The sequence below is a fragment of the Rhea pennata genome, unplaced genomic scaffold (genome assembly GCF_028389875.1).
Source record: "Rhea pennata isolate bPtePen1 unplaced genomic scaffold, bPtePen1.pri scaffold_161, whole genome shotgun sequence".
Taxonomy (NCBI): domain Eukaryota; kingdom Metazoa; phylum Chordata; class Aves; order Rheiformes; family Rheidae; genus Rhea; species Rhea pennata.
In genome coordinates this window covers 14,531-36,855 of record NW_026907634.1, presented here as the reverse complement: position 1 = coordinate 36,855, position 22,325 = coordinate 14,531, and the positions used below count along the sequence as shown (strand labels likewise).

The following is a 22,325-nucleotide window of genomic DNA, read 5'->3' as shown; positions in this document are numbered from 1 at the left end:
CTTGGGGGTACATCGGGCCCGGGGGGGCAGTTGGGGGCGCGAGGGGGGCAGATCGGACCCCCTTGGGGGGTACATCGGGCCCGGGGAGGGCAGTTGGGGCACCGGGGGGGGCAGATCGGGACCCCTTGGGGGGTACATCGGGCCCGGGGGGGCAGTTGGGGGCACCGGGGGGGGCAGATCGGACCCCCTTGGGGGTACATCGGGCCCGGGGGGGCAGTTGGGGCACCGGGGGGGGGCAGATCGGACCCCTTGGGGGGTACATCGGGCCCGGGGGGGGCAGTTGGGGGCACCGGGGGGGCAGATCGGACCCCCTTGGGGGGGTACATCGGGCCCGGGGGGGCAGTTGGGGGCACCGGGGGGGCAGATCGGACCCCCTTGGGGGGTACATCGGGCCCGGGGGGCAGTTGGGGCACCGGGGGGGGGCAGATCGGACCCCCTTGGGGGGTACATCGGGCCCGGGGGGCAGTTGGGGGCACCGGGGGGGGGCAGATCGGACCCCCTTGGGGGGTACATCGGGCCCGGGGGGGCAGTTGGGGGCACCGGGGGGGGCAGATCGGACCCCCTTGGGGGGTACATCGGGCCCGGGGGGGGGGAGCCGCGGCACCGCCCCCCCCCCCCCCCGGCTCGCGCCGGCGCGGCCCACGTGACGCCGTGACCCCCCGTGACCCCCGACCCCCTCGTACCTGCCCGCGCGCCGCGCTCCGGGCGGAAGTGCGGCGGCTCAGTCACGTGACGGCGCGGCCTCGCCACGTGACGGGGGCGGGCGGGGCGCCAACATGCGGAGCGGGGGGGCGGGGCGGGGAGGTCCCTGTGGGGGGGGGGACACAGGCCCATAGGGGTCCCTGTGGGGGGGGGACAGGGGTCCGTGGAGGTCCCTGTGGGGGGGGGGACACAGGCCTATAGGGGTCCCTGTGGGGGGGGGACACAGGCCCATAGGGGTCCCTGTGGGGGGGGGGACAGGGGTCCGTGGGGTCCCTGTGGGGGGGGGGGACACAGGCCCATAGGGGTCCCTGTGGGGGGGGGGACAGGGGTCCGTGGGTCCCTGTGGGGGGGGGGACACAGGCCCATAAGGGTCCCTGTGGGGGGGGGGGACAGGGGTCCGTGGAGGTCCCTGTGGGGGGGACACAGGCCCATAGGGGTCCCTGTGGGGGGGGACAGGGGTCCGTGGAGGTCCCTGTGGGGGGGGGGACACAGGCCCATAGGGGTCCCTGTGGGGGGGGACAGGGGTCCGTGGGGTCCCTGTTGGGGGGGGGGGACACAGGCCCATAGGGGTCCCTGTGGGGGGGGGGACAGGGGTCCGTGGAGGTCCCTGTGGGGGGGGGGACACAGGCCCATAGGGTCCCTGTGGGGGGGGGACAGGGTCTGTGGAGCTCCCAGTGGTGACACGTGTCCATGTCCCCCCCCCCCTGTTCCCCCCCCCCCCCCGAGGCGATGCCGCCCCACTCAGGTTACACCGCGGCGGAGGGGGGGGGGGAATTCCCAAGGGGCAATTCCTGGAGGAAGGAGGGCGCAATTCCCTCCCTTGGGGGGGGGGCAAATCCTTCCCCCCCCGCGGGATCAACCCCCCCTTAAAGGGGCAAATCCCCCCTTGGGGGGGGCAAATCCCCTTTTTAGAGGCGCAAATCCCCCCCTCCTAAATCCTTCTCTCTCCCCCCCCCCCCCTTGCAGCCCAGCCAGGGGTTTCCGGGGGGGGGGGGATATTTTTGGCTGGCGGGGGGGGGGAAGGGGGGGGACACCGGGGGGTTTATAGGATCGGGCCGGAGAAGCCGGAGCCGAGCCGGAGCCGGAGCCGGAGCCGAGCGCAGCCATGCCTGAGCCCCCCAAGGCCGGTAGGGCACGGCGGGGCGGGGGGGGGTCCACGGTGTGGGAGGGGGCTCAAATATCCCCTGGCTGGGCAAAAGCACTTTGTGGGGGGGGGGGGCAATTGCCCCTGATTTGGGCAGGAGGATTTTGGGGGGGGGGGCAGAGACAGTTGCCCTGGCAGGGGAAAGGGGGGGGCAATTGCTGCTGGTTGGTGGGGGGAAGGATTGTGGGGGGGGCAATTGCCTCCCTGTTTGGAGTGTGTGTGGGGAGAAGCGCTGGGTGGGGGCGATAACCTCTGGTTGGGGGGGGGGAAGTAATTGCCCCTGGTGGAGGTGGGGGGAAGTTTTATGAGGGGGGGGTTAATTGCCCCCCACTACAGTCCCATGCCCCCCCCCCTCGGAGTACTTGCCCCCCTGTTTGGGGGGGGGAAAGAAGCGCTGGGGGGGGCGATAACCCCTGGTTGGGGGGAGGGAGGAGCCCCCCCCCCGGGCAGTAGGACTTGGTGTGTGGGGGGGGGGCGGTTGGATTTGGGGCCATTTGGGTGTGGGGGGATTTGCACACGCGTGGGCGAGCGGCGCCCACGCGTGGGCGTGTCACGGGGGGGGAAGCACGTGGGGGGGGGGGCGAGGGGGGCGCGTGAGCCGTGGCGCTGCCGGCCGGGCCCACGCGTGTTCCCGGCGTGGGCGACGCAGGCAGAGACGTGCACACGCGTGTGTGTGGGGGGGGCGGCACACGCGTGTGCGAGGAGCCGGGCTCGGGTTACCCCTTGGGGGGGGGGTTGGGGGGGGTCGGATTTCGGGTGCCCACGTGAGCCGCCCCGAACGGGCACCCGCAGGTGGCGGCCGCTAAATCAGCCGGGTCCCACGGGGACACTGGGGGGGGGGGTGACACCGGGGGGGGCGGGTGACACCCAGCGGGGGGGTGACACCAGGGTGGGGGTGACATCGAGGTGGGGGTGACACCGAGAGCTGGGGGGTGACACCGAGAGCAGAGGGGTGATACCGGGGGGTGACACCAAGGAGGGGGGTGACATCAAGGTGGGGGTGACACCGGGAGGGGGTGACACCGAGGAGGAGAGTGACACCAAGAGCAGGGGGGTGACACCAAGGAGAGGGGTGACATTGAGAGCAGGGGGGTGACACTGGGAGGGGGGTGACATCGAGGGCAGTGACACCAAGGAGGGGTGTGACACCGGGCTGGGGGTGACACCGGGAGGGGGTGACACTGAGGGGGGTGACACCGGGAGGGGGTGACACCGAGGGGGTGACACCGAGGAGGGGGGTGACACCGGGAGGGGGGTGACACCGAGGTGGGGGGTGACATCAAGAGCAGGGGGGTGACACCGAGGTGGGGGGTGACACCGGGGGGGGACACACACGATGGGACGTGGGGTGGCTCCTGCCCGAGGGGGGGGTGTCAGGGGTCCCCGTCGTGTCCCCCCCCCCCCTCACCTTGGTGACATGAGCCCGATGACAGCTGACCCCGGGCTATTTTGGGGTGGGGGGGGTCTGAGACCGATCCCGGCCTTATATAGGGCTCCCCGGGGTGCCAAGCGGCGTGGGGGGGGGGGACACAGATGGACAGACGGACAGGGCAGCCCCTCCCCCTCTCCTCCTTTCCCCCCCCCCCCCCGTGGCCTGGCAGCCCCCCAGGGGTGTCATTGCTGCCCCCCAGGGTGCTGCTCTCCCCCCCCCCCCCGAGGTGTCATTTCTCCTCCTGCAGTGTCACTTTTCTCCCCCCCCCCCCCCCCCCGGGCGCGTTATTTGCCCCCCCCGGGTGTTATTTACTGCTCTGAGCTGTCATTCACCCCCCCCCGGGTGTCATTCACCCCCCCCCCCCAGGGTGTCATTTCCCTCCCCCCCCCCGGGTGTCACTTGTTCCCCTGAGGTGCCATTTGCCCCCCCCCCCCCAGGGTGCCATTTGCCCCCCTCAAGGGTGTCATTTGCCCCCCCCATTCCCCCCCCTTCAAGTTGTCCTTTGCCCCCAGGGCAGGTTGTGCCCTGGGAGGGGGTGGGAAATATCCCTGGGGGGGGCAATTGCCCCTGGTGGGGCAGAAGGACCTTGGGGGGGGGGGCAGAAGGATCATGGTGGGAGGCAATTACCCCGGGGGGGCATAATTGCTCCTGGGGGGGGTAAAAAGCTCCTGGGGGGGCCATTGCTCTGGTGGAGTGGGAGAAGCGTTGGGGGGTGTTTGCCCCATTTGGGGAGTATTTGCCCCCGCGGGGGGGCGGATATGCCCGGGGGGGGGCAGTAGGATCTCACTCCCCCCCCCCCCACCCACCCAGCCACCAAGAAGGAGGCGAAAAGGACGAATGAAGGAAAAAAAGGAAGAGAAAAAAGAGAAGAAAGAGAAGGAGACGCCCGAGCCCGCGAAAGGTCGAGGGGTCAGGGTGCTATGGGGGGTCAGGGTGCCATTGGGGTGTCAGGTTTGGGGTCAGGGTGCTATGGGAGTGTCATGTTTGGGGTCGGGCTGGGGGGGCTCAGGGTGCCATTGGGGTGTCATGTTTGGGGTCAGGGTGCTATTGGGGTATCAGGTTTGGGGTCAGGGTGCTGGGGGGGCTGAGGGTGCCATTGGGGTGTCATGTTTGGGGTCAGGGTGCTATGGAGGGGTGGTCAGGGTGCCATTGGGTGTCAGGTTTGGGGTCAGGGTGCTATGGGGGGCTCAGGGTGCCATTGGGGTGTCATGTTTGGGGTCAGGGTGCTGGGGGGGCTCAGGGTGCCATTCAGGGTGTCATGTTTGGAGTCAGGGTGCTGGGGGGGCTCAGGGTGCCATTGGGGTGTCATATGGGGGTCAGGGTGCTATAGGGGTGTCAGGTTTGGGGTCAGGGTGCTGGGGAGGCTCAGGGTGCCATTGGGGTGTCATGTTTGGGGTCAGTGTGTTGGAGGGGGCTCAGGTGCCATTGGGGTGTCATGTTTGGGTCAGGGTGCTATTGGGGTGTCAGGTTTGGGGTCAGGGTGCTGGGGGGGCTCAGGGTGCCATTGGGGTATCATGTTTGGGTCAGGGTGCTGGGGGGGCTGAGGGTGCTATGGGGGTGTCAGGTTTGGGGTCAGGGTGCTGGGGGGGGCTGAGGGTGCCATTGGGGTGTCATGTTTGGGGTCAGGGTGCTTTGGGGGTGTCAGGTTTGGGGTCAGGGTGCTGGGGGGGCTGAGGGTGCCTGAGGGGGGGCCTCTAACCCCCTCCCCCAATTCATTGCAGAGAGCAAGGATGAGTCCCTGGGTGAGGAGCTGGCCGTGTCCCCCCCGCCCCCCACCGCTGCTGGGTCCCCCCCGGGTCCCCCCCCCACCGGGGCCCCCCCTGACCCGCTCTCGCGCAGACGACATCCACCCCCCCGAGGTGTGCGACCCCGACGGGTTCTTCATCAGCAAGCCCAAGAGCGTCTTCGTGGAGAGCGGTAGGTGGGGGGGAAGCTTGGGGTGGGGGGTCCTGAGGGGTCCCTGTGGGGCTGGGAGGGTCCTGAGGGGCTGGAGAAGGGTCCTGATGGGTCTGCATGGGGCTGGGGAGGGTCCTGAGGGGCTGGAGAAGGGTCCTGATGGGTCCCCGTGGGGCTGGGAGGGTTCTGGGGGGTGGAGAAGGGTCCTGGGGGGCTGGAGAAGGGTCCTGATGGGTCTGCATGGGGCTGGGAAGGGTTCTGGGGGGGTGGAGAAGGGTCCTGGGGGCTGGAGAAGGGTCCTGAGGGGTCCCCATGGGGCTGAGGATGGTCCTGAGAAGCTGGAGAAGGGTCCTGAGGGGTCCCCATGGGGCTGGGGAGGGTTCTGGGGGGCTGGAGAAGGGTCCTGATGGGTCCCCGTGGGGCTGGGGAGGGTTCTGGGGGGTGGAAAAGGGTCCTGAGAGATCTCCATGGGTCTGGGATGGTCCTGATGGACATCATGAGGGTCCTCACGTGGCCACGGGATGGCTGTGCGTCCCCATGGGTGGCCGCGGGTGACCCCATGGGTGTCCCCAAGGAAGGACGTCACAGTGGTGGCCCAGGTGGACAAGCTCTGAGGGTCCTCACGTGGCCACGGGATGGCCATGCGTCCCCATGGGCGGCTGTGTGTCCCCGTGGGTGGCCGTGCGTCCCTGTGGGCAGCCGCGGGGTGGCCGCGTGACCCCGTGGGGTGACCCCATGGGTGTCCCCAAGGAAGGACGTCACGGTGGTGGCCCAGGTGGACAAGCTCTGAGGGTCCTCACGTGGCCACGGGATGGCCGTGTGTCCCCGTGGACGGCCATGAGATGACCGTGTGTCCCCGTGGGTGGGCGTGTGTCCCCATGGGTGGCCGTGGGTGACCCCATGGGTGTCCCCAAGGAAGGATGTCACGGTGGTGACCCAGGTGGACAAGCTCTGAGGGTCCTCACGTGGCCACGGGATGGCTGTGTGTCCCCGTGGGCGGCCGTGTGTCCCTGTGGGCGGCCGCGGGGTGGCCGCGTGACCCCGTGGGGTGACCCCATGGGTGTCCCCAAGGAAGGACGTCACGGTGGTGGCCCAGGTGGACAAGCTCTGAGGGTCCTCACGTGGCCACGGGATGGCCATGCGTCCCCATGGGCGGCTGTGTGTCCCCGTGGGCGGCCGTGCGTCCCTGTGGGCAGCCGCGGGGTGGCCGCGTGACCCCGTGGGGTGACCCCATGGGTGTCCCCAAGGAAGGACGTCACAGTGGTGGCCCAGGTGGACAAGCTCTGAGGGTCCTCACGTGGCCACGGGATGGCCGTGTGTCCCCGTGGACGGCCATGAGATGACCGTGTGTCCCCGTGGGTGGGCGTGTGTCCCCATGGGTGGCCGTGGGTGACCCCATGGGTGTCCCCAAGGAAGGATGTCACAGTGGTGACCCAGGTGGACAAGCTCTGAGGGTCCTCACGTGGCCACGGGATGGCCGTGCGTCCCCATGGGTGGCCGCGGGTGACCCCATGGGTGTCCCCAAGGAAGGACGTCACGGTGGTGGCCCAGGTGGACAAGCTCTGAGGGTCCTCACGTGGCCACGGGATGGCTGTGTGTCCCCGTGGGTGGCCGTGTGTCCCCGTGGGCGGCCGCGGGGTGGCCGCGTGACCCCGTGGGGTGACCCCATGGGTGTCCCCAAGGAAGGACGTCACAGTGGTGGCCCAGGTGGACAAGCTCTGAGGGTCCTCACGTGGCCACGGGATGGCCATGCGTCCCCATGGGCGGCTGTGTGTCCCCGTGGGTGGCCGTGTGTCCCCGTGGGCGGCCGCGGGGTGGCCGCGTGACCCCGTGCGGTGACCCCCGGCGTGTCCCCCAGGGAAGGACGTCACGGTGGTGGCCCGCGTGGACGGGACGCGCCTGGCCACCAAGCCGGTGGTGAAGTGGTTCAAGGGGAAGTGGCTGGAGCTGGGCAGCAAGAGCGGCGCCCGCTTCCAGTTCAAGGAGGCCTTCGACAAGGAGAGCAAGGTGGCGGCACTGGGAGGGACTGGGCGGCGCTGGGAGGCGCTGGGCGAGCACTGGGAGGGACTGGGGCAGCACTGGGGAGCACTGGGAGAGGCTGGGGCAGCACTGGGAGAAGCTGGGGTAGCACTGGGGAACACTGGGAGAGACTGGGGCAGCACTAGGAGAGACTGGGGCAGCACTGGGAGAGGCTGGGGTAGCACTGGGAAAAGGTGAGGGCTCTGGGAGAGCCTGGGCTAATACTGGGGAGCACTGGGAGAGGCTGGGGCAGCTCTGGGAGGGACTGGGGCAGCACTGGAGAGGTTGGGGTAGCACTGGGAGAAGCTAGGGTGGCACTGGGGAGCACTGGGAGAGCCTGGGGTAGCACTGGGAGAGCCTGGGGTAGTACTGGGGAGCACTGTGAGAGCCTGGGGCAGCACTGGGAGAAGCTGGGGCAGCACTGGGGAGTACTGGTAGAAGCTAGGGCAGCACTGGGGAGCACTGGGAGAGGCTGGGACAGCACTGGGAGAAGCTGGGGTAGCACTGGGGAGCACTGGGAGAGGCTGGGGCAGCAGTGGGAGAGACTGGGGTAGCACTGGGAGAAGGTGAGGGCTCTGGGAGAGCCTGGGGTAATACTGGGGAGCACTGGGAGAGACTGGGAGATACTGGGAGGCGTTGGCAGGCCCTGAGTGCTGCTCGCGCCGTGTCCCTAACTGTGTCCGTGGCGTGTCCCTTCCGTGTCCGTGGTGTGTCCGTGGCGTGCTGTGTCCTCGCCGTGTCCATGCCGTGTCTGTGGCGTGGCGTGCTGTGTCCGTGCCGTGTCCTTGCCATGCCGTGGCGTGTCCGTGCCATGTCCTGCTGTGTCCGTGCCGTGCCTGTGGCGTGTCCGTGGCGTGTCCCCACCGTGCCGTGCCGTGTCCCCGCTGTGCTGTGCCCATGCTGTGTCCGTGCCGTGTCCTGCCATGTCCGTGCCGTGTCCGTGCCGTGTCTGTGCCTCGTCCTCGCCATGACGTGCCGTATCCTGATGTGTCCGTGCCGTGTCCCTGCCACACCGTTCTGTGCGTGTGCCGTGTCCGTGCCGTGTCCATGCCGTGTCCCCGACACACCGTGCCGTGTCTGTGCCGTGTGCGTGCCGTGTCCCTGCCACACCGTTCCATGCGTGTGCCGTGTCCGTGCCGTGTCCATGCCGTGTCCCTGCCACACCGTGCCGTGTCCGTGCCGTATCTGTGCCGTGTCCCCGACACACCGTGCCGTGTCCCCACCATGCCGTGTCTGTGCTGTGTGCGTGCCGTGTCCCTGACACACCGTGCCGTGTGCGTGCCGTGTCCCCACGGTGCCGTGTCCGTGCCACATCCGTGACCTGTCTTCGCCATGTCCGTGCCGTGTCCGTGCCGTGTCCGTGCCGTGTCCGTGTCCGTGCCGTGCTGTGTCCGTGCCTCGTTCGTGCCCTGTCCCCGCCACGCCGTTCCGTGCCCGTGGCGTGTCCGTGGTCGTGGCCGTGGCGTGTCCGTGCCGTGCCATGCTGTGTCCATGCCTCATCCGTGTCCTGTCCCCGCCACGCCGTGCCGTTCCGTGTCCGTGGCGTGTCCGTGGCCGTGGCGTGTCCCAGGTGTACACCTTCGAGCTGCACATCGGCAAAGTGGCCGTCAGCGACCGGGGCGACTACCGCTGCGAGGTGGCCGACAAGGACAAGAAGGACAGCTGCTCCTTCAACATCGACGTGGAGGGTGAGCGGGACCCCCCCGGGGGACCCCCCCGGACCCCCCCCACCCCGTGCCTGCACCCTGGCTCGGCCCCCCGAGCCGGTAATGGTGGGGTTTTTTTTTGGGGGGGGGTCTCTCACGTCCCCTCGTCTCTCCTCCGGCAGCCCCCCGCCCCGACAGCCAGGACAACGTGCTGCAGGCCTTCAAACGGACGTGAGTGCTGGGACCCCCCCCCCCGCCCCCCCGGGACCCCCCCGTCCCCCGACCCACCCCGAAGCCTGGGGTGCCACTGCAGGGCCCCCCAAAACCCACCGGGCTTCTTCTCTCCCCCCCACCCCCGTCTCTCCTGCCAGGGGTGAAGCCAAGAGCGACTTGGCCGGGGAGCTCGACTTCAGCGGGCTGCTCAAGAAGCGGTGGGTGCTCGTGCGAGGGCGTGCGAGGGTGCACGAGCGCGTGCAAGAGCGTATGAGGGTGCAGGAGGGCGTGTGAGAGTGAACTAGGGTGCACAAGGGTGTGCAAGAGCATATGAGGGCGCAGGAGGGCATGCGAGGGTGCACGAGGGTGCACGAGGGCGTGCAAGAGCGTATGAGGGCACAGGAGGGCGTGCGAGGGTGCACGAGGGTGCACGAGGGCGTGCAAGAGCGTATGAGGGCGCAGGAGGGCGTGCGAGGGCGCACAAGGGCGTGCAAAAGTGTATGAGGGTGCAGGAGTGTGTGCAAGGACGCACAAGGGTGTGCAAGAGCATATGAGAGTGCGTGAGGGTGTGCGTGGCAGTGTGAGGGTGTGTGAGGATGCACAAGGGTGCACGAGGGTGCACGAGGGTGCACGAGAGTGTATGAGGGCACAGGAGGGCGTGCGAGGGTGCACGAGGGTGCAGGAGGGCGTGCAAGAGCGTATGAGGGTGCAGGAGGGTGTGCGAGGGTGCACGAGGGCACACAAGGGCATGCAAAAGTGTATGAGGGTGCAGGAGTGTGTGCAAGGATGCACAAGGGTGTGCGAGAGCATATGAGAGTGCGTGAGGGTGTGCGTGGCAGTGTGAGGGTGTGTGAGGGTGCACGAGGGTGCGCGAGGGTGTGCGAGGGTGTGCGAGAGCATATGAGGGTGTGCGAGGCCAGGCGAGGTGCGTGCACGAGGCCGTGCAAGGTGCACGCACGAGCCTGTGTGAGAGCCTGTGCACGCGCGAGGTGCACGCACGAGGCCGTGCGAGGTGCACGCGCAGAGCAGCGCGAGGGGCCGTGCTCGTGCGTGGGGCCGTGTCCGCGCGTGGGGCCGTGCCCGCGCCCGCATGTGGGGCCGTGCCCATGCGTGGGGCTGTGCCCGTGCCCGTGCCAGGTGCCGTGCCCATGCGAGGGGCCATGCCCGCACGTGGGGCCGTGCCAGCGCGTGGGGCCATGCCCGCACGTGGGGCCGTGCCCGTGCCCGTGCGTGGGGCCGTGCCTGCGCGTGGGGCCGTGCCTGCGCGTGGGGCCATGTCCGCGCGTGGGGCCGTGCCTGCGCCCGTGCGTGGGGCCGTGCCCATGCGTGGGGCCGTGCCTGTGCCCGCGCGTGGGGCCCTGTCCGCGCGTGGGGCCCTGTCCGCGCGTGGGGCCGTGCCCACGCGTGGGGCCGTGCCCACATGTGGGGCCGTGCCCGTGTCCGCGCATGGGGCCATGTCCACGCATGGGGCCGTGCCCGCGCGAGGTGCCGTGCCCACGCGTGGGGCCGTGCCAGCGCGTGGGGCTGTGCCCGCACGTGGGGCCGTGCCCGTGCCCGTGCGTGGGGCTGTGCCCGCGCGTGGGGCCGTGCCTGCGCGTGGGGCCATGTCCGCGCGTGGGGCCGTGCCCGTGCCCGCGCGTGGGGCCGTGTCCGCGTGTGGGGCCATGCCCGTGCCCACGCATGGGGCCGTGCCCGTGCCTGTGCGAGGTGCCATGCCTGCGCGTGGGGCCATGCCCATGCGTGGGGCCGTGCCTGTGCCCGTGCGTGGGGCTGTGCCCGCGCGAGCTGTCACCGCTGCCGCCGCCGCAGGGAGGTGCAGGTGGAGGAGAAGAAGAAGAAGAAGGACGAGGACGACCAGTTCCCACCCGAGATCTGGGAGCTGCTCAAGGGCGTGACGAAGAAGAGCGAGTACGAGCGCATCGCCTTCCAGTACGGCATCACGGACCTGCGCGGCATGCTCAAGCGCCTCAAGAAGATCAAGGTGGAGCCCAAGAAGAGCGAAGGTGCCCCCGGGGCGCGTGGGGATGGGGGCCGTGGGGGCGGGAGGAGGTGGGAGTGGGGCTGTGGGACCGGGGAAGGGGCGCCGTGGGGACAGGAGGACGTGGGGTTGGCAACGTGGGACCACGGGGGGGGTGGGGAAGGGGTGCCATGGGACAGGAGGACGTGGGCGTGGGGGCCGTGGTACCACGGAGGGGTGGGGAAGGGGCACAGTGGGGGCAGGAGAACGTGGGGGTGGAGGACATGGGACCCCGGAGGGGTGGGGAAGGGGTGCCGTGAGGGCAGGAGAACATGGGGGTGGAGGACATGGGACCACGGAGGGATGGTGAAGGGGCGCCGTGGGGACAGGAGGACGTGGGCGTGGGGGCCGTGGGAGCGCGGAGGGGTGGGCAAGGGGCGCTGTGGGCACCTGAGGACGTGGGTGTGGGGGCTGTGGTACCACGGAGGGGTGGGGAAGGGGCGCCATGAGGGCAGGAGAACATGAGCGTGGAGGACGTGGTACCACGGAGGGGTGGGGAAGGGGCGCCGTGGGGGCAGGAGGACGTGGGCGTGGGGGCCGTGGGAGCGCGGAGGGGTGGGCAAGGGGCGCTGTGGGCACCTGAGGACGTGGGCGTGGGGCGCCGCAGCCTTCGTCCGCAAGCTGGACCCGGCGTACCAGGTGGACAAGGGCAACAAGATCAAGCTGGTGGTGGAGCTCAGCGACCCCGACCTGCCCCTCAAGTGGTACAAGAACGGGCAGCTCATCAAGCCCAGCACCAAGTACGGGGACGCCGGGGGGCAGGAGGGGGGTGGGGGTGGGGGTGGGGGGAGGTTGGGGGGCAGGAGGAGAGCTGGGGTGAAGCTGGGGGGGGGTCTCTGAGGAGCCTTGGGGGGCTCCTGCCTTGGCTCTGACTCTGTCCCACCTCGCGTCTCTGCGTCCCCCCTCCAACATCCCCATGTCTCCCCCCCGCCTCCGTGTCCCCCCACCGTCCCACGTCTCGCCGTCGGGCTCCCCGACGTGCGTCCTGCCGTGTCCACGTCCGTCCGTCCGTCCGTCCGTCCCCCCCGCCGGTTCCTCCTCCCCCCACCCCAACCCCCTCCAGATACGTCTTCGAGAACGTGGGCCTCAAGCGCATCCTCACCATCCACAAGTGCTCGCTGGCCGATGACGCCGCCTACGAGTGTCGCGTCAACGACGAGAAGAGCTTCACCGAGGTCTTCGTCAAGGGTGAGCACGGCCCCACGGGCCCCGCGGCCCCCCACGGGCCCCCGCGGTCCGGGGTCCCCGGCCCTGACACCCTGCCGGCGTCCCCCTTCTAGAGCCACCCGTCACCATCGAGAAGGGCCTGGATGACCAGCAGGTCTTTGTGGGCGACCGCGTGGTGCTGGAGGCCGAGGTGTCCGAGGAGGGGGCCCAAGTGATGTGGTAACGTGTCCCCGGCGTGCATCCGTTCCTCGTGTCCGTGTGCCCGTCCCTCTCCGTGTCCGTCCCTCTTATCTGTGTTGTTTGTGTGCACGTCCTCTGTCCGGGTGCCCGTGCCCTCCATCCCGTGTCCACCTCAGCCATCTGCGTGTCCATCCCCACCATCCCGTGTCCATCCTTGCTGCCTGTATGTCCATCCCCGCCATCCCGTGTCCACCTCAGCCATCTGCGTGTCCATCCCCACCATCCCGTGTCCATCCTTGCTGCCTGTATGTCCATCCCCGCCATCCCGTGTCCACCTCAGCCATCTGCGTGTCCATCCCCACCATCCCGTGTCCATCCTTGCTGCCTGTATGTCCATCCCCGCCATCCCGTGTCCACCTCAGCCATCTGCGTGTCCATCCCCACCATCCCGTGTCCATCCTTGCTGCCTGTATGTCCATCCCCGCCATCCCATGTCCACCTCAGCCATCTGCGTGTCCATCCCCACCATCCCGTGTCCATCCCAGCTGCCTGTATGTCCATCCCCACCATCCCATGTCTACCTCAGCCATCTGTGTGTCCATCCCCACCATCCCGTGTCCATCTCAGCCATCTGCGTGTCCATCCCAGCTGCCTGTATGTCCATCTCCACCATCCTGTGTCCACCTCAGCCATCTGCGTGTCCATCCCCACCATCCCGTGTCCATCCTTGCTGCTTGTATGTCCATGTCGTCCATCCCATGTCCCCGTCAGCCATCTGCAGGTCTATCCCCACCATCCCATGTCCACCTCAGTCATCTGCATGTCCATCCCCACCATCCAGTGTCCATCCTTGCTGCTTGTATGTCCATCCCCACCATCCTGTGTCCATCCCTGCCATCTGCATGTCCACCCCCATCATCCCGTGTGCACCCCTGCCATCTGTGTGTCCATCCCCACCATCCAATATCCATCCCTGCCATCTGTGTGTCCATCCCCACCATCCTGTGTCCATCCCTGCCACCTGCATGTCCGTGTCTGCCATCGCATGTCTATCCCTGCCATGTGTGTCCATCCTCACCATCTCATGTCCATCCCTGCTGTCTGTATGTCCATGCTCACCATCCCGTGTCCATCCTTCCTATGTCGACGTCCATCATGCCGTGTCCATCTTTGTCATCTGCATGTCCGTCTTGACTATCGCATGTCCATCCCCACCATCACGAGTCCGTCCCCACCGCTACGTGTCCAGACGGTCAATACCTGCCGTTGGGTGTCCACGCCCGCTCCGTGTGTGTCCGTGTGTCTGTCCTTGCCATCCCGTGCCCATCCCTGCCGTCCGCGTGCCACACCTGCCGTCGCGTGTCCGCGCGCCCACGCGTCGCGGGTCCACCCGGCAGGATGAAGGACGGAGTGGAGCTCACGCGGGAGGAGACCTTCAAGTACCGCTTCAAGAAGGACGGGAAGAAGCACTACCTCATCATCAACGAGGCCACCAAGGAGGACACGGGGCGCTACAAGCTTATGACCAACGGGGGCGAGAGCGAGGCTGACATCGTTGTGGAAGGTGGGGAGTCCCAGAGAGGGCCTAGGGGGGGATCCTTGGGGGGAGGAGGGGTTGTCCAGGGGGTCCCAGAGGCATCCTGGAGGGTCTCTGGGGGAGTCGCGGTGTGCAGGGGGTGGATGTCCATGAAGTCCTTGGGGTGTCCAGTGGGTCACAGGGGCACCTGGAGACAACCCTGGGGATTCCCAGGGGTGCAGGGGGGATGTCCAGGAGCTCCTTGGGGTATCTGGAGGTGTTCCTGGGGGAGATGGAGGTGCCTAGGGATCCGCAGGAGGGTCCCGGGGGTGCAGGGGGGTTATCCAGGAACTCCTTGGGGTATCTGGAGGTGTTCCTGGGGGTGATGGGGGTGCCCATGGATCCACAGGAGGGTCCTGGGGGTGCAGGGGGGATGTCCAGGAGCTCCTTGGGGTATCTGGAGGTGTTCCTGGGGGTGATGGAGGTGCCCATGGATCCACAGGAGGGTCCCGGGGGTGCAGGGGGGATGTCCAGGAGCTCCTTGGGGTATCTGGAGGTGTTCCTGGGGGTGATGGAGGTGCCCATGGATCCACAGGAGGGTCCCGGGGGTGCAGGGGGGATGTCCAGGAGCTCCTTGGGGTATCTGGAGGTGTTCCTGGGGGTGATGGAGGTGCCCATGGATCCACAGGAGGGTCCCGGGGGTGCAGGGGGGATGTCCAGGAGCTCCTTGGGGTATCTGGAGGTGTTCCTGGGGGTGATGGAGGTGCCCATGGATCCACAGGAGGGTCCTACGGTGCAGGGGGGATGTCCAGGAGCTCCTTGGGGTATCTGGAGGAATTCCCAGGAGTGATGGAGGTGCCCAGGGGTCCCCAGGGCATCCCAGGGGTGCAGGGGGGATGTCCAGGAGCTCCTTGGGGTATCTGGAGGGGTTCCCAGGAGTGATGGAGGTGCCCAGGGGTCTGCAGGAGGGTCCCAGGGGTGCAGGGGGGATGACCCCAACGGCCGTCTTCTCCTCCCCACAGAGAAGAAGCTGGAGGTGCTGCAGGACATCGCGGACCTGACGGTGAAGGCGTCGGAGCAGGCGGTTTTCCAGTGCGAGGTCTCCGACGAGAAGGTCACCGGCAAGTGGTACAAGAACGGCGTCGAGGTCCGGCCCAGCAAGCGCATCCACATCACCCACAACGGCAGGTGGGGCCGGCGGCACCGCGGGGGGAAGCTCGCAGCCCCCAGGGCACCACGGGGGGAAGCTCGCAGCACCCAGGGCACCACAGGGGGAAGCTCGCAGCACCCAGGGCACCGTGGGGGGAAGCTCGCAGCCCCTAGGGCACCACAGGGGGAAGCTTGCAGCCCCCCAGGGCACCGCGGGGGGAAGCTCGCAGCACCCCGGGGCACCGCAGGGGGAAGCTCGCAGCCCTTAGGGCACCGCGGGGGGAAGCTCGCAGCCCCTAGGGCACTGCAGGGGGAAGCTTGCAGCCCCCCAGGGCACCGCGGGGGGAAGCTCGCAGCACCCCGGGGCACTGCGGGGGGAAGCTCGCAGCCCTTAGGGCACCACGGGGGGAAGCTCGCAGCTCCCAGGGCACCGCGGGGGGAAGCTTGCAGCCCCCCAGGGCACCGCGGGGGGAAGCTCGCAGGCCCCCAGGGCACCGCGGGGGGAAGCTCGCAGCTCCCAGGGCACCGTGGGGGAAGCTCGCAGCCCTTAGGGCACCCCGGGGGGAAGCTCGCAGCCCCCCAAGGCACTGTGGGGGGAAGCTCGCAGCACCCAGGGCACCACAGGGGGAAGCTCGCAGCCCCCCAGGACACCACGGGGGGAAGCTCACAGCACCCAGGGCACTGTGGGGGAAGCTCGCAGCCCCTGGGGCACTGCGAGGGGAAGCTCGCAGCACCCCTGGGTGCCCCCAGGTTCCACAAGCTGGTGATCGACGACGTGCGCCCCGAGGACGAGGGCGACTACACCTTCATCCCCGACGGCTACGCGCTCTCCCTCTCCGCCAAGCTCAACTTCCTCGGTGCGGCACCGTGCGGGGAAGCTCGCAGCGCTGGGGGGGGGGCGGTGTCCCGGGACACCGTGCGGGGAAGCTCACAGCGCTGGGGGGGGGGCGGTGTCCCGGGGCACCGTGCGGGGAAGCTCGCAGCGCTGGGGGGGGGGGTGGTGTCTCGGGGCACCGTGCGGGGAAGCTCGCAGCGCTGGGGGGGGGCGGTGTCCCGGGACACCGTGCGGGGAAGCTCACAGCGCTGGGGGGGGGGGGCGGTGTCCCGGGGCACCGTGCGGGGAAGCTCGCAGCGCTGGGGGGGGGGCGGTGTCCCGGGACACCGTGCGGGGAAGCTCACAGCGCTGGGGGGGGGGCGGTGTCCCGGGGCACCGTGCGGGGAAGCTCGCAGCGCTGGGGGGGGGGGGGCGGTGTCCCGGGGCACCGTGTGGGGAAGCTCGCAGCGCTGGGGGGGGGGGCGGTGTCCCGGGGCACTGTGCGGGGAAGCTCGCAGCGCTGGGGGGGGGGCGGTGTCCCGGGACACCGTGCGGGGAAGATCGCAGCGCTGGGGGGGGGGGGGGTGTCCCAGGGCACCGTGCGGGGAAGCTCGCAGCGCTGGGGGGGGGGGGGCGGTGTCCCGGGGCACCGTGCGGGGAAGCTCGCAGCGCTGGGGGGGGGGCGGTGTCCCGGGACACCGTGCAGGGAAGATCGCAGCGCTGGGGGGGGGGGCGGTGTCCCGGGACACCGTGCAGGGAAGCTCGCAGCGCTGGGGGGGTGGTTTGGGGAGGGGGTCCCTGACACCCTTTGGGGACCCCATTGATGGGGGGGGTCCCAGGTGCCCTTTGGGGACCCCGGTGACATTGGGGGGGTCCTGGGTGCCCTTTAGGGACCGCAGTGGCACTGGGCGGGGGGTACTGGGTGCCCTTTGACGACCCCAGTGACATTGGGGGGGAGTCCCTGACACCCTTTGGGGACCCCATTGACATGGGGGGGGGTGTCCTGGGTGCCCTTTGGGGACCCCAGTGGCACTGGGGGGGTCCCGGGGGCCCTTTTTTGGGGTGGGGGCGCCCCATTAACCCTTTCCTCCCTGTGCAGAGATCAAGGTCGAGTACGTCCCGAAGCAAGGTGAGCTGGGGGGGGGGGTGGTGACAAAAAGGGTGGGGGGCTGGTGGGAGGGGACAGGGTGACAGAGGTGGTGGGGGGGGCTCACGGCACCGTGTCCCCCCCCCCCCCCTCCCCCCGCAGAGCCCCCCAAAATCCACCTGGACTGCTCGGGGAAGACGGCCGAAAACACCATCGTGGTGGTGGCGGGCAACAAGCTGCGGCTCGACGTGCCCATCTCGGGCGAGCCGGCGCCCACCGTCACCTGGACGAAGGGGGACGAGGTGAGCGCGTCCCCTCCCGTCCCCTGTCCCCTCCTGTCCCCCTCTGTCCCCCCCCCCAAACCGGGGGTCACCACCCCGCGGCCCCACCCGTGTCGCCGCCCCGCTGCGTGTCCCCCGCTGTGTCCCTGTGTCCCCGCGCTGTGTCCCCTGCGCCCCGCCGCGTGTCCCCCCCGCTGCGTCCCCGCGTCCCCGCACCGTGTCCCCTGCGCCCCGCCGCGTGTCCCCCCTGCTGCGTCCCTGTGTCCCCACGCCGTGTCCCCTGCGCCCCGCCGCGTGTCCCCCAGTGCGTCCCCGTGTCCCCGCACCGTGTCCCCTGCGCCCCGCCGCGTGTCCCCCCCGCTGCGTCCCCGCGTCCCCGCACCGTGCCCCCTGCGCCCCGCCGCATGTCCCCCCTGCTGCGTCCCTGTGTCCCCGCGCCGCGTCCCCTGCGCCCCGCTGCGTGTCCCCCCCGCTGCGTCCCTGTGTCCCCGCGCCGTGTCCCCTGTGCCCTGCCCCGTGTCCCCCCCGTGCGTCCCCACGTCCCCGCGCCGTGCCCCCTGCGCCCCGCCGCGTGTCCCCCCCGTGCGTCCCCACGTCCCCGCGCCGTGCCCCCTGCGCCCCGCTGCGTGTCCCCCCCGCTGCGTCCCCACGTCCCCGCACCGTGTCCCCTGCGCCCTGCCGCGTGTCCCCCCCGCTGCGTCCCCACGTCCCCGCACCGTGTCCCCTGTGCCCCGCCCCGTGTCCCCCCCGGTGCGTCCCCACGTCCCCGCGCCGCGTCCCCTGTGCCCTGCCCCGTGTCCCCCCCGCTGCGTCCCCACGTCCCCGCGCCGTGTCCCCTGCGCCCCGCCCCGTGTCCCCCCAGTGCGTCCCTGTGTCCCCGCGCCGTGTCCCCTGTGCCCCGCCGCGTGTCCCCCCTGCTGCGTCCCCGTGTCCCCGCGCCGTGTCCCCTGCGCCCAGCCGCGTGTCCCCCAGTGCGTCCCCGCGTCCCCGCGCCGTGTCCCCTGCGCCCAGCCGCGTGTCCCCCAGTGCGTCCCCGCGTCCCCGCGCCGTGTCCCCTGCGCCCAGCCGCGTGTCCCCCAGTGCGTCCCCGCGTCCCCGCCCCGCGTCCCCTGCGCCCAGCCGCGTGTCCCCCAGTGCGTCCCCGCGTCCCCACGCCGCGTCCCCTGCGCCCCGCCGCGTGTCCCCCAGTGCGTCCCCGCGTCCCCACGCCGCGTCCCCTGCGCCCCGCCGCGTGTCCCCCGGTGCGTCCCTGTGTCCCCACGCCGTGTCCCCTGCGCCCAGCCGCGTGTCCCCCGGTGCGTCCCCGCATCCCCACGCCGTGTCCCCTGCGCCCCGCCGCGTCCCCCCCGCTGCGTCCCCATCTCCCCGCGCCGTGTCCCCTGCGCCCAGCCGCGTGTCCCCCAGTGCGTCCCCGCGTCCCCACGCCGTGTCCCCTGCGCCCCGCCGCGTGTCCCCCGGTGCGTCCCCATCTCCCCGCGTCGTGTCCCCTGCGCCCCGCCGCGTCCCCCCCGCTGCGTCCCCGTCTCCCCGCGCCGCGTCCCCTGCGCCCTGCCGCGTGTCCCCCCCGCTGCGTCCCTGTGTCCCCCGCGCCGTGTCCCCTGCGCCCAGCCGCGTGTCCCCCAGTGCGTCCCCGCGTCCCCACGCCGTGTCCCCTGCGCCCCGCCGTGTGTCCCCCGGTGCGTCCCCATCTCCCCGCGTCGTGTCCCCTGCGCCCCGCCGCGTCCCCCCCGCTGCATCCCTGTGTCCCCGCGCCGTGTCCCCTGCGCCCCGCCGCGTGTCCCCCCCAGTGCGTCCCCGCGTCCCCGCACCGTGTCCCCTGCGCCCCGCCACGTGTCCCCCGGTGCGTCCCCGTCTCCCCGCATCGTGTCCCCTGCGCCCCGCACGTGTCCCCCGGTGCGTCCCTGCGTCCCCGTGCCGCGTCCCCTGCGCCCCGCCGCGTGTCCCCCCCGCTGCGTCCCCACTTTCCACATGTCCCCGCGTCCCCCGAGGTGTCCCCGTGCCCCCGCATGCCACATGTCCCCCGAGGTGTCCCCACATCCCCGCGTGCCCACGTCCCCCGAGGCGTCCCCGTGCCCCACGTCCCCACGTGCCATGTGTCCCCCGAGGTGTCCCTGCATCCCCCGCGTGCCCACGTCCCCCGAGGCGTCCCTGTGCCCCACGTCCCCGCGTGCCACGTGTCCTGCGCCCCCACGTGCCATGTGTCCCCCGAGGTGTCCCCGCATCCCCGCGTGCCCCGCGTGCCCACGTCCCCCGAGGCGTCCCTGTGCCCCATGTCCCCACGTGCCACGTGTCCCGCGCCCCCACGTGCCACGTGTCCCCGCGCCCCAGGTGTTCACGCAGAAGGAGGGCCGGGCCCACATCGAGGAGCACAAGGAGCTGAGCAGCTTCGTCATCGAGAGCGCCGAGCGGAGCGACGAGGCTCGTTACACCATCAAGGTGACAAACCCCGTCGGCGAGGACTCGGCCGTCCTCTTCGTCAAGGTGGTCGGTACGGAGGGGACGGGGCTCCGGCGCTGGCGAGGGGCGGGGACGGGCACAGGGCCGTGGGGACGGGGGCTGCGTGGGGACAGGGCCGTGGGGTGGCTGGGGACAGTGCCGTGGGGCACAGGGGCTGCTTGGGGACAGGGCTGTGGGGTGGCTGGGGACAGTGCTGTGGGGCACAGGGGCTGCTTGGGGACAGGGCTGTGGGGTGGCTGGGGACTGGGCCATGGGGCACAGGGGCTGCTTGGGGACAGGGCCGTGGGGTGGCTGGGGACAGGGCTGTGGGGACGGGGCCATTTGGGGACAGGGCCGTGGGGCGCAGGGGCTGTGTGGGGACAGGGACATGTGGTGGCTGGGGACAGGGATGTGGGGCCGGGGCTATTTGGGGACAGGGCCGTGGGGCGCAGGGGCTGTGTGGGGCGCAGGGACTGCGTGGGGCCGGGGCCGTGGGGCGCAGGGGCTGCATGGGGACAGGGACACGTGGTGGCTGGGGACAGGGCCGTGGGGACGGGGTGGATGGGGACAGGGACACGTGGTGGCTGGGGACACGGATGTGGGGCCAGGGCTCTTTGGGGCCGGGGCCGTGGGGCGCAGGGGCCGTGTGGGGCCGGGGCAGCGCGGTGGCCGGGGGCCGCGTCCCCGCGTGCCACCGGCCGTCCCCGCGTGTCCCCGCAGACGTCCCCGACCCCCCTGAGGCGGTGCGCATCACCTCCGTGGGGGAGGACTGGGCCGTGCTGGTCTGGGAGCCCCCCAAGTACGACGGGGGACAACCCGTGACCGGTGAGCACGCGTGTAAGGAGGCGGCGCCGGGCGGGGTGGGGGGGGGTGGGGGAGGCGTCACACGCGTGTGCGAGCGTGACGCCCGCTCCCGCAGGGCCCACGTCTCCCCGCCCCACCCAGCTCTCCCCACCCCCCAACCCCACCCCGTGCAGCTCCCCACGGGTCCCTCGCGTGCCGTGCTCCAGCTCCTACCTGCCCCGCACACGCGTGTGTCCCCCCCCCCCCCCGCCCCGCACACGCGTGTGCCCGGCCCTCCAGGTTACCTCATCGAGCGCAAGAAGAAGGGCTCCATGCGCTGGATGAAGCTCAACTTCGAGGTCTACACGGACACCACCTACGAGTCCACCAAGATGATCGAGGGCATCCTCTACGAGATGCGGGTCTTCGCCGTCAACGCCATCGGCATCTCCCAGCCCAGCCACAACACGCAGCCCTTCATGCCCATCGGTGGGGGCCGCGGTGGGGCGAGGGGAGGCCTGCTCGGGGCGGGGGGGAGGGGGAGGAGTCTGGGAGTCTGGGGAACCTGCTGGGTGTCCAAGGGGAGCTGCTGTGGAGCAGACAGGGTTTTGGAGGGGTCTAGGAGGACGTTTGGTGCTCCAGGAGAAGGTGTGGAGGGTTCTCCTGGGGGGGCTGAGGGACCTGCTGTGGAGCAGACAGGGTTTTGGGGGCTCCAGGAGGAGGTTTGGTGGTTCAGGAGAAGGTCTAGGGGGTTCTCCTGGGGGGTCTGAGGGACCTGCTGGGTGTCCAAGGGGACCTGCTGTGGAGCAGAGGGGGCTTTGGGGCTCCAGGAGGAGGTTTGGTGGTTCAGGAGAAGGTCTAGGGGGTTCTCCTGGGGGGTCTGAGGGACCTGCTGGGTGTCCAAGGGGACCTGCTGTGGAGCAGAGGGGGCTTTGGGGCTCCAGGAGGAGGTTTGGTGGTTCAGGAGAAGGTCTAGGGGGTTCTCCTGGGGGGTCTGAGGGACCTGCTGGGTGTCCAAGCGGACCTGCTGTGGAGCAGAGGGGGCTTTGGGGCTCCAGGAGGAGGTTTGGTGGTCCAGGAGAAGGTCTGAGGGGTTCTCCTGGGGGGTCTGAGGGATCTTCTGGGTGTCCAAGGGGACCTGCTGTGGGGTTGGAGGTCCTGTGGAGAGGGAGAGTCCAGGAGGGCATTTGGGGTGTTCTCCTGGGGGGGGGGGGTTGGGGTCCCTGGGAAGGGTTCGGGGTTCCCTGGAGGCTTTTAGGGGGCCCATGGGGGCTGAGGGGGGCCATGCTGGGGGGGGGTTGTCAGGGTCCCTTGGGAGTTCTGGGGGAGTCTGGGGTCACCCATGGAGGTGGGGGACCCCCATGTGGGTCTGGGGCACCCACCAGAATTCTGCAGCAACCCTGGGGGCTTGGGGGCACCCACAGGGTTTCCATAAGGGTTGGGGACTCCCATAGGCGTCTGGGGCACCCATGGAGGTTTAAGGGCCCCCATGGAGGGTTTGAGGGCCACCATGGGGGTTAGAGGACCCCATGGGGGTCTGGGGTTCCCATGGAGGTTTAGGGGCCCCCATGGAGGGTTTGAGGGCCACCATGGGGGTTAGAGGACCCCATGGGGGTCTGGGGTTTCCATGGAGGTTTAGGGGCACCCATAGAGGTTCAAGGCCCCCATGGAGGTTTAGGGGCACCCATGGAGGTCTGGGGCATCCATGGGGATTTAGGTGCTTCCATGGAGGTTTAGGGACACCCATTGAGGATTTGGGGCACCCATGGGGGTTGAGGGCCTCCACAGAGGTTTAGGGGCACCCATAGAGGTTGGAGGCCCCCATGGAGGTTTAGGGGCACCC

At 70.3% G+C, this 22,325-nt stretch overlaps 1 protein-coding gene across 1 annotated transcript in view; it reads left to right on the top strand.

Moving 5' to 3' along the window:
• Nucleotides 1-1,747: 1,747 nt before the first annotated feature.
• MYBPC2 (myosin binding protein C2) overlaps nt 1,748-22,325 on the top strand; it is a 31,048-nt gene continuing 10,470 nt past the window's right edge. Inside the window, 20 exon segments of the mRNA XM_062600936.1 lie at nt 1,748-1,829; nt 4,089-4,179; nt 5,000-5,020; nt 5,118-5,195; nt 7,033-7,181; nt 8,764-8,881; nt 9,022-9,070; nt 9,211-9,270; nt 10,862-11,055; nt 11,677-11,809; nt 12,133-12,257; nt 12,350-12,455; nt 13,814-13,980; nt 14,955-15,120; nt 15,832-15,938; nt 16,995-17,024; nt 17,145-17,284; nt 19,592-19,751; nt 20,420-20,524; nt 20,783-20,971. Coding sequence (XP_062456920.1) covers nt 4,116-4,179; nt 5,000-5,020; nt 5,118-5,195; nt 7,033-7,181; nt 8,764-8,881; nt 9,022-9,070; nt 9,211-9,270; nt 10,862-11,055; nt 11,677-11,809; nt 12,133-12,257; nt 12,350-12,455; nt 13,814-13,980; nt 14,955-15,120; nt 15,832-15,938; nt 16,995-17,024; nt 17,145-17,284; nt 19,592-19,751; nt 20,420-20,524; nt 20,783-20,971 — 2,161 coding nt within the window. The 5' untranslated portion in view covers nt 1,748-1,829; nt 4,089-4,115.